The sequence below is a fragment of the Ovis aries genome, chromosome 10 (genome assembly GCF_016772045.2).
Source record: "Ovis aries strain OAR_USU_Benz2616 breed Rambouillet chromosome 10, ARS-UI_Ramb_v3.0, whole genome shotgun sequence".
NCBI classification, from domain to species: domain Eukaryota; kingdom Metazoa; phylum Chordata; class Mammalia; order Artiodactyla; family Bovidae; genus Ovis; species Ovis aries.
The window spans coordinates 24,962,483-24,973,740 of NC_056063.1; the positions used below are offsets into that span (position 1 = coordinate 24,962,483).

An 11,258-nucleotide genomic window follows, 5' to 3' on the forward strand; every position below is an offset into this window, starting at 1 on the left:
GAAAGCTAAAAAAGAAAACACCTCAAGAGCTTTTGGTTTTATTTTTCTGGTTTTTGTTTTTTTATTTTTTGTTTTTTTTTTTAAAGTTGATAAACTGTGCATACTTCATTCACAACAGATTTTCTATACATTCTACATTTAAACCGAAGTACACAGTTACTGTTAAAGATGCAGTATTATCTATCAGATACTTGCTTTATTACTGTGTTTTGTAAAATTTGTCTGTCAGGGTAAACTTGCTGTGTTAGGAATTAAATATGTATATTTAGGTGCCAAATACGATGGTTAACTGTATGTAATTTATTAAATATGTTCAGAGTTTTATCTCAGACTGTTAACAGAAAATAAGCAATATTTCTAAGTGATGTCCTAAATTAGTGAAATCGTAAATAACAAAAATTAATTTGAATTCCTTTTAAAGTTTTTAGGCCAAAGATAGCATGGTAGGAAACTAACTTTTAAATGGGTTTTGTGATAGAATACAAATGTATATTTTTACTGTTACTGTAATAGCATCTCTGATGGCATTTGTAGGTGATATACTGCATCCTTAATTGTAATTGAGTGTAGCAACACTCATGTATCATGTGTAGAAATTAACACTTGCAGTTAACTGCTTTAAAAAAAAAAAAAACTGGAACAGACTGTCAGTGCTAAATAAGATTCCATTAACCTTATTTGAAAAAGGACTGGCCATTTATAACAAACTAGCAATTTTTATTTTTCTCAATGAGCAGGATCTGGAACTCCTAAGCCATCTACTCCTACACCAACCCCTTCATCGACCCCACACCCTCCTGATGCTCAGAGCTCAACTCCTATTACCCCTTCAGCTACCCCTACTCCCCAAGATTCAGGCTTCACCCCTCAGCCCACTTTGTTAACTCAGTTTGCTCAGCAGCAAAAGTCTCTGAGCCAGGCAATGCCTGTAACGACCATTCCTCTTTCCACCATGGTAACATCTATAACTACAGGAACCACAGCCACCCAGGTCATGGCAAACTCTGCTGGACTTAACTTCATCAATGTAGTGGGCTCTGTTTGGTAAGTTTGCATCAAAGCCCTGATTTTTTTTTTTAAGATAATCTAAAATTATTTGTGAAATTAAAAACAAATTGTATATTGTTGAAACTGAAAAAAAATGGTTTCTGCGTGACTAGAATTTATCTCAGCAAGTATGTTTGAATTTTAGATAGTAATACATCTATTATAGGCACTAAGGTGGTACTACTTACTGATTTCACATTGACAGCAGCTTAGATTTTTCCTGTTTATCCTTTGTTACCATCTTTTAATCCATTGATGAGTTCGTTACTCTACCAGATTATATTTTAAGCCTTGGTAGATATATAGTACTTAATTTTTGCCAACCTCCCTGTTGATATTTAAGACAGAAATATCTGTGTTTGTGAAGCAGTTTGTTTTTTAATCCAAGGATTTATGTAGCTGATTTTTCTCTTACAGCACTAGCCTGCCTAATGCTTTGTCTTATTCTCCTGCAGTGGAGCTCAAGCTTTGATGAGTGGTTCAAACCCTATGCTGGGCTGTAACACTGGTGCCATAACTCCTGCAGGAATAAACCTGAGTGGCCTTCTACCCTCAGGGGGTCTGCTACCAAATGCATTGCCGGGTGCAATGCAGACAGCCTCTCAAGCAGGTCAGAATATTGGAAATAATAATCTCTAACAAAATTACACTCCATGCTTATGTTAAAATGTCAATTAAGTGATAAACATTTAACATCCTTTTTTAATGAAATATTATGTTGAAAATATTTCCTTTCAAAAGCTTTTAAAATTCTGATATTTGAATTAAAAACCATCTGGCTATCAAATTCTCTGAAGAAACTTGGTAAGCCTGTAAGTCTCTGCAGATTTTATCTTTGACTTCCAAACATTATAAAAGTAACTTTGATGGTTACCAGTGTAGTCCTGCTCCAGGTAAAAGAACCATATTTTGAAAACATGTAAGCAAGAAAAGCAATATAGCATGACATTTAAAAGCCTCAGTTCTGAAGCCGGACTGCCTGGATTGAATCCTTGTTCAACTTACCATAACTGCATAATCATAGCAAAGTTACCTTTGGGCCTCATTTTCCTCATAACTAAAATAAGGATAATAACAATACTTTACCTCACAGTTGTGAAGATTAAATGAATAAATACAGATGAGGTGTTTATGCCTGAGACGTGATAAACACTCAGAAATAACTGCTGTCCCATCATTAGTAGTAGTTTATTGTGGTAGTTGTAGTAATGTAATTACATGTACTGGGAAAATGTTTTAACAACGTGTGCTACTTTTAAAGTTCTTTAAGAGAATGTATCGTAGAACAGTGTCATTTCTTACTCAGAAAAAAAGATTAACAGAAAAACAAACTCAGCATAGTAAGAAAAACTTATTATGAGTTAGGAGAAACTTGCTATGAGTAGGGGAAAGAGACTCCAAAGAATATAATTTAAATGTGTTTAATATATTGCTGTAGTTTTCTAATTCTAGCTGATATTCTTATTTTACTGTGTATAAGTATGCTTTAGTGGTAGGAGCCCTGGAAAATGGAATCAGTGTTAAATTTTCGATATTATATTTACATGTAATCCTTCTAATTACTGGTAGCTCCAAATGCTTACTGTAGGGCCTGGAAGAAGTCACTTAATTGTTCCCCCTCAACCTCATTTCATCTGTTCTAAAGCCGGAGTAAAAGTAGCTAACTTAAGTTGCTATTTACAAGAAAATAAATGAAGTGATATGGAAGTGCCGTTAGTAAGCTATAAAGCATTACCCAGATGTCATCCACCCTTAAAGGGAGTTATCTCTTTTTTTTTTTTTTTTAATGAGAATTCCTGGAGGGGCTATCCATATTGTCACATTTTTGTCTGATTACGCTTTTTCCATTTTTCAGACAAGCCTTTCATATTGTCTTTTGAGCATTATCTACCCTTTATCTTTTTTAAATACAATTACCTGCTTAGAGGACTAGTTACCTTTTAAACTAGAGTTCAAATTGGTATATTTACTGAGGAAGATATATACATACTTGAAGACTGCCAGCAGCAATCTGTAACACACAGTTCAAGCTAAGAATAGTTTTACACTTTTTAAGGTTTGTTTAAAAAAAAAAAAGATACGAGGAACAATAAGGGAGGGACAGAGTCTGTGGCCCACAAAGCCTACTGGAAAAGGTTGCCAACGCCTGCTTTAGGATTTGCTCTGTATTGTGTCACAAATTTGGGGGAATAAGTTCAGAATTAACAGAGCATTGTTTCATGACTATCAGCTTGATCCTTACACACAAAATTCGATGTTCATCAGCATTATTAATATTAGCATTTGCACTTTAAGAAATAGCACAAACCACACTGGTTCTCAGAGATGGGATTGTTATCACATACTGTTCAGCACTGAGAAATATAAGTAGATACCAATATGTGAAATGTATTTGCACAGTAGTGATGGTTTTATTATATCTGTAGTATCTGCATGCTGCTAGATTACTTTTCCAGCCAGTAGTTTCAGTAGTTATAAAGAAGTCTCAGTTTCTGAAATAAAGAATATAAGGTACATCTTGTGCTTCACATGTTTGAATAAGATCTCATTATCAACAAATAGTGATGAAATTGGGGGGCCGGTTTTAAGAAAATTTTAAAGTATAAGAAATAAGCACATCTGTGCAGAGAGTACTTAAAATGTTGTATTTTTATATGCTAAAGTATAAAGTACCTCCAAGTATAATAAAGTTTTAATTTCCTGTTTTAACCATGAGTTTTATTTAATAGGTGTTCCATTTGGTTTAAAAAATACTTCAAGTCTCAGGCCCTTAAATCTACTCCAGGTAAACCTGAAACACTGCTTTTGATAGTGTTTTTTTTTTTTTTTTAAGTTTTTTATAGTGCTTTTTGTTTTTTAACCATGTATGTTTGCACATTTTAGCATTTGAAGTTCTGAGGTTGTTGAGAATCATCTAAAAGTATGATTAAGTGGATAAGCGGGAAAAAATTGGTACCCATGTACCACACTTCCATTGGCTCTGACAGCCCTGCCAAATTAAGAACTAGTTCCAGAGGGGAGAGTTCACAGCTGCCAAGAAGAATAACTTGCCTACAGTAGTAGCAGCAAATATACTTAGAAATTAATTGTTCTGTAACAGACTTTTTATGTATATACATAAGTATTGCTGTTTGCTTACAATAGATTTTATATATGAATAGAAGCTTTTTAGATTAGATATGTGTGTTCTTTTCCTGAGGAGAATATGACTCAATAGCACAGTGCCAGGCAGGTGACTATTCAATCACTATTAAATAGTCATGCAGTAAATGTCCATTAGGTTACAGTTTGTGTCGAGTGATGAGACTTTTCTTATTCGTTTTCTCAGTATTAACATATATAAAGAGAAAAAGTAGGTAGAGAATATTTAGTACATGTTGTGAACTTACAGTATTCTGGGCTGTGCTTGGTCCTTTAAGGATTGCATTCAGTGTTAAGCCTAGTAGGTTGGAAATGGATGAGATTGTCTACACAGAATTGTTAGAAAAGGTAGACATGAAAATAAAGATTTGGAGACACAGAATGGCAGAGCTAGGGATTACTGGAAAATAATAATCACATCCATCCAACCTGATATTCAGAAATAATAAATTAGGAAACACATTTAGAACTAAAACTTAACTTACTTCCTATACAGTATGCAGACAGTGTCAGTATTTACAGACGCATTGCAGAATAATCCAATTATAATATGGACACATTGGGTTACCTTGTTTAGCCCACTTTCCTGCATTTTGCTGTAGGAATTTCTGTAGGGATCAAGCTCAGTGTTAAGAGTAGTGGCATTCCTTAATAGCACTGATGATAAGGGCAGAAACCACCTTACAAATTATATTCTGCTACATTTTTATTATCTAACTACTTGAGAAGGAAACACTTGACCTGTGCTTTGTCCAGATTTACCTAACAATGAACTATGCTGAGTGTAGAGCTTTTGACCCTAGACACCTCTTTTTTGACTGTACAGATCTAAGAGTTTCTCACTTGGTATTTGCTTGGACTTTGCCCCAAAACTTCAAAGTGTTTTTAACTTAAACCCCTATAGAATAAAATGGAAAAACATTTGTTTTCTGATGCATTTGGAATGCATAGTTTTAGTGTTTAATGTGGAATTTTCTGGATGCTTCTTGTAAAAACGCTTTTTTATTATTAATTTAGATTCATGACAGAGCTTGTAATGTCTCCAAACTAAATATGCACATCTAATGCATTTTCTTTTCAGCTTTGGACTTCCTGGCTATGTTATACAAAAACCTCTGGATTTGGGCAAAGCTAGACCAGATTTAGGGAAATGAGCTTTTTTAACATATATCCCTCATTATCACTAGCTTTTTTTTTATACTTGCAAATGCGTTTAGTGCTGTTTTGTGTTGATGTATAAACAGTTAAGCAAAAGCAGTATGTTTATTTAGACAGATAAGTATTAACTTGAAGCAAAAAGATTTATGTTGGAGATTATGAATGTATTTGAAAGCCAGAGTAATAGCACTTGAAAATTGTGTTTAAAGAGATTGTCCCTCCCCACCTTTTTTTTAAAGAGCAGGGAGTTTGTTTTGTTTTCAGTTTTGTTGACTTCATTTTCCTCATCCCTGGAAGAATACCTGATGCATAGGGAATGCCCCAGAAACATTTGTAGAATAAGGAAATTTAAATAATCTGAAATTGCCTAATTATTTCTTGCTCAAATTCTTAATAGCTTCCAGGCGGCTCGCTCATTTTTAACACTCTGCAGCAACAGCAGCAGCAGCAGCTCTCCCAGTTTACACCACAGCAGCCTCAGCCCCAGCAACCCACAACTTCTAGTCCTCAACAGCCTGGGGAGCAGGTATGTCCTTTCTACCTTCCATATGATATCATAGCATTGTATCTTTTTTTGGTATATTCCAGGCCTATTTCAAGTGTTTTAGACTGTTTGAACAAACTTTTCATATGCTGTCCTTTCTTTATTAACAGTAGTAGCTATCAGTAATCAAGGCCTATTTCTAATTCTCACAACAGCCATACTGAACAGATGATGTCACTTCCATCTTGCATAGTCATAAGTAGATTCAAGTGACCAACTTGCTCACAACCATACAGAGAGTGGCAGAGCAGGGATTCAGGTCCAGGTCTTTCTGCCTCTATAGGCCATGTACTTTCTACCTCATCATCTTTCTGTTTTTAGTATTTTGTTTCCATTTGAATAGAGAAATTCTTTTTATTGTGAAGTTTAAAACAGGAAATAGACAAAAACAAATACTCTGTATATTGCCAAAGAGAAATTGAATAAGAACTGCAGTAAAGTAGTAAAAGGAACTTTACTTTTAAAATGTTCAGGGTTTTCTGAACATTTGCTGCACTTTGGAATCATCTGGGAAGCTAAAAAAATACTGATTCCTGAGTCCCACCTCCAACATTTCCTTTCAGTTCAGTTCAGTTGCTCAGTCATGTCTGCCTCTTTGCAACCCCATGAACTGCAGCACGCCAGGCCTCCCTGTCTACCACCAACTGCCAGAGTCCACCCAAACCCATGTCCATTGTGTTGGAGATGCCATCCAGCCATCTCATCCTCTGTCGTCCCCTTCTCCTCTGGCCCTCAATCTTTCCCAGCATCAGGGTCTTTTCAAATGAGTCAGCTCTCTGCATCAGGTGGCCAAAGGATTGGAGCTTCAGCTTCAACATGAGTCCCTCCAGTGAACACCCAGGATTGATCTCCTTTAGGATGGACTATTGGATCTCCTTGCAGTCCAAGGGACTCTCAAGAGTCTTCTCCAACACCACAGTTCAAAAGCATCAATTATTCATCACTCAGCTTTCTTTATAGTCCAACTCTCACATCCATACATGACCACTGGAAAAACCGTAGCCTTGACTAGACTACGAATGTAATGTCTCTGCTTTTGAATACGCTGTCTCGGTTGGTCATAACTTTCCTTCCAAGGAGTAAGCGTCTTTTAATTTCATGGCTGCAGTCACCATCTGCAGTGATTTTGGAACCCAGAAAAATAAAGTCAACCACTGTTTCCACATCTATTTCCCATGAAGTGATGGGACCGGATGCCATGATCTTCATTTTCTGAATGTTGAGCTTTAAGCCAACTTCTTCACTCTCCTCTTTCACTTTCATCAAGAGACTTTTTAGTTCTTCAGTTTCTGCCGTAAGGGTGGTGTCATCTGCATATCTGAGGTTATTGATATTTCTCCTGGCAATCTTGATTCCAGCTTGTGCTTCTTCCAGCCCAGCATTTCTCATGATGTACTCTGCATATAAGTTAAATAAGCAGGGTGACAATATACAGCCTTGATGTACTCCTTTTCCTATTTGGAACCAGTCTGTTGTTCCATGTCCAGTACTAACTGTTGCTTCCTGACCTGCACACAGGTTTCTCAAGAGGCAGGTCAGATTAACTCACTATTAAATATATGAAATGTTCACCATCAGTCCTTCTGCCAAAGATTGCCCCGTCAAGTCTTGGTTGGATAATGCTCATCCTCTATTAGATTTCTCAAGAATGGTGTACTTAAAACTATTTTTTGGACACATGTATATGTATGGCTGAGTCCCATTCCTGTTCACTTGAAAGTATCACAGCATTGTTCATTGGCTGTACCCCAATACAAAATAAAAAGTTCTTTTAAAAAAAAAAGAGAACTAAGTCAAAAGAAGAAAAAAAAACTGGTTTTATTAACACATGAAGGATTATTTAGCTTGATAAAAAATTCGTGATTTGTACTTTTCTTTACAAAATTGTGGTAAAATACATGTAATACAAAATTCACCATCCTACCCATTTCTAAGTGTGCACTTTGCTAGTGTTATATTCTTATTGTTGTGCAACTAATCTGCAGAATTCTCTCATCTTGCAGAACTAAAACTGTATACCCATTAAGGAATTCCCTGTTTCCCCCTCCTCCTAGTGTACTTTTTGTTCCTGTGGGTTTGACTACTCCAGGCACCTCATATAGGTGAAATTTTACGACTGACCTATTTGATTTAGCATAATATCCAAAAGGTTCATCCATGTTGTAGTGTGTGTCTGAAGTTCCTTTCTAAGACTGAGTAGTATTTGCTTGATTTATATATCACATTGTTTATCCATTCATCCATTGGGGACATTTGGGTTGCTTCCACTTTTGATGGAAGTCTGAGTTACTTTTTTTTGTTAGTGAATTTTGCTTTAGGGATGAAGTGTTAAGAACTCCTCTCCAGCTTCTCTGCCCAAAAGAATTTTTTATACTTTCCATTTTAAATCTATGATCCATTTTCAGTTAATTTTGTAGAAGGTATGAGACGTTGGTCCAGGTTCGTTTATGAGGGGAAACTGTTGGCCATTTGCTCCAGCGCCATTTGTTATAAAAGCCATCCTTCTCAGTTGAATTACTTTTGGACCTTTGTCCAGAGATCATAGTAAATCTTAAAATCAAAGGGAAAATCCTCTTGTGTTCTTCTTTTTCAAAATTGTTTAGGTATTCTAGATCCTTTGCTTTTCCTTGTAAATTTTAGAATCACCTTGTCTATATCTACAAAAAAAACCTTGCTGGGATTTTTAAAGGAATTGAGTTTGAACCTATAGGTCATTTTGGAAAAGGTTTACCATGTTTATGTGAGTTTTCTAGACCATGAATATGGTATGTCTCTAGGCTAAAATCAGCTAGTTTTCAGCATGCAAGTCCTGTTTGTGTATTATAGACTTACACCTAAGTTTTGTTTTTGTCCTTTATCCATTTGAGGGGGTAGGAATTGTTAATGGTACTGTTTTTCATTTTCTACCTGTTTATCACTAGTATGCACAATTGGTGTTGATCTCGTGTTCTGTGATCTTACTGACCTCACTTACTCTGGTTTTTTTTGTAGATTCCTTAGGGATTTTTGTGTTTGTTTTTTTTTCCTGTAATAGTCCTGCCATTTGCAAATAAGAATGGGGTTTTTTCCTTTATAATCTATGTTTGTCTTTCCTTTTCTTGATCTAATGTGCTCACTAGAAACTGTAATATTGTGCTGCAAAGTGTTTTGAGCTTTTTAAAAAATGTTTTGATGAAGCTTTATAGAAGCAATATCAAAAAACAAGCAGCCCTATCGAAAAATGGGCAGACCTAAATAGACATATCTACAACGAAGACGTATAGATGACCAACAGCCACATGAAAAGATGCTCTCAACATTGCTAATGATTAGAGAAATGCAAATCAAAACCACAGTGAGGTATCACTTTACATTGGTCAGAATGTTCTTCATCAAAAAGTCTACAAGTAATAAATGCTGGAGAGGGTATGGAGGAAAGGGAGCCTTTGTGCACTGTTGGTGGGAATGTAAATTGGTGCAGCCACTAAGGAGTTACTTTGCTGCACACCTGAAGCTAACACAGTATTGCAAATCAGCAATACCTCAAAAAAGATAGTTCTGATGCTTTCTAGATGCCTTAGTAATTATTAATACAGCATCAAATGACAAACCAATACAGAATCAATTCTGAAAATTAGGTTTCTTGCTTTTGAAATACTGGTTATTCTTGCTAATTCTAAATACCTTTGAAGGCTTTCCTTGTTACTCTTTTTATAAGACCTAGTCTAATGTTGATTTTTAATACAGGAAAAAATACCAATCCTTCCCACCAACCCAAAATTGTTTTTTCTTTGTATACATGTCATTTTTTTTTTTTTAATTCAGGGTTCTGAACAAAGTTTGACCAGTCAAGAACAAGCCTTATCTGCTCAGCATGCTGCAGTTATTAACCTTGCCGGAGTAGGAAGCTTTATGCATTCACAGGCAGCTGGTTGGTATCTTCATAACTAAATAATGTTGAATTTGAATTTATTAAAAGTATCTCTTGGGATCTCACCACTGAAACTTTTTCCTTTTTGCAAGCAAAAACAAGAGAAAATTTCAGTTATATTTAATGTGTGAACTACTGATTGAGATATTTCTCATTATTTTGATAAAGTGCTTTGACCTAAGTATATTAATAGCAGTTGTTTACCTCATGCTCAATTTTGTTAGCAAGATTTTGTACAATTACGCAGCTTAGTAGGATGCTTCCAAGCAGTTGACTCTAGTTTATCATGGTTATCTAGACTGCACTTTTCTAGATTGCAGTTTTTTGTCTCATTCTAGTAGCTTATAGTGCATGAATTAGGACTTAAGTAGCAAAGCTTAAGACAATTGTGTAAAAAAAAAAAGAGATATACTAAATGACTGCTCACTATTTCTAGTAATAAATGGTGAACCAAAGATTTATCTTTAGTGAAGATTATTTCAATTTAAGACAGCAGTTCTAAGTTCATATTTAATTAAAATCAGTAAGTCACATGTCTGTGGAAACTGAGATAATGTGTCAAGACTAATGAGTGAACTTGTGAATACTTTGAATTATCACTGGGCTTACTATGAATTCAGTACAATTTCCAGTGTCTGGAATAGCTACATAAGGTTCTAATTTAGAGCTAGTGAATTTCCAAATGGAAATTTATTATTAATAAGCCTTTACCCTACAAACTATAAATATCCTAAAATAGCAGTAGTGTAATTTTAATGGAAAGAACTTTAGCTCCAGACTTGCCACTAAATTATCTTGTAGTGAGTCCCTCAGACCATTGAGGCCTGCAGTTTCCTCATCTGTACAGAGTTAAACTTAACCCCTGATCCCACTCAGCTCTATAAGGTTCACCACCTTTGTTGCTAATAGTGCGGTCTGATAGTCATTGTACCGTCTTTTGGCATTTGTCTACCAGTTTTGTCCTTAACGGTAGGTTGGGTTTCTCCCACTCCATTTCCTACTTGACTGGTTGTCTTTTAAACATGGCATAGTCAGCATTTTGCTAGAAAGCCTACTCAGGGAAATGGTGCCGAGATGCAGGAAGAGAGAGGGCACAGTGCTCTGGCCACATGCTCTCCCCTCTTCATGTCCAGGAAGTCCTGCAGGCAGTGGTTCCCCTCAACTAACAGGATACTGTACTAAATTTATTCTGAAATGTCTGTGATTTGATACTTAAGATTAATCATACTGATACTTTTCTATTTCATTTTCTGTGTTGTCCTTTTCTAACCCTGGTAGCCTTCAAACTTTCTGACTGGCCTGCTTTCCCCTTCTCCTCTCTGTAGTGTTGTCTCAGCTTGGCTCTGCCGAGAACAGACCTGAGCAAAGCCTTCCTCAGCAGAGACTCCAGCTCTCCTCTGCCTTTCAACAGCAGCAGCAACAGATCCAAGTAATCCAGCAACTTCACTCTGCTTACAT

At 35.9% G+C, this 11,258-nt stretch overlaps 1 protein-coding gene across 48 annotated transcripts in view; it reads left to right on the forward strand.

The window, feature by feature from the left end:
• Positions 1 to 11,258, forward strand: part of SUPT20H (SPT20 homolog, SAGA complex component) — a 36,010-nt gene that overhangs the window by 23,520 nt on the left and 1,232 nt on the right. For 14 of the 48 annotated variants that reach the window (XM_060394421.1, XM_060394426.1, XM_060394430.1 and 11 more), the window contains 5 exons: positions 975 to 1,044; positions 1,503 to 1,657; positions 3,777 to 3,832; positions 5,744 to 5,872; positions 9,695 to 9,800. In XM_060394421.1, coding sequence (XP_060250404.1) covers positions 975 to 1,044; positions 1,503 to 1,657; positions 3,777 to 3,832; positions 5,744 to 5,872; positions 9,695 to 9,800 — 516 coding nt within the window. Of the gene's footprint in view, positions 1 to 737; positions 1,045 to 1,502; positions 1,658 to 3,776; positions 3,833 to 5,743; positions 5,873 to 9,694; positions 9,801 to 11,125; positions 11,230 to 11,258 lie in introns of all 48 variants that reach the window. The other 34 variants (XM_015098098.3, XM_060394396.1, XM_060394399.1 and 31 more) reach the window with 3 other exon arrangements.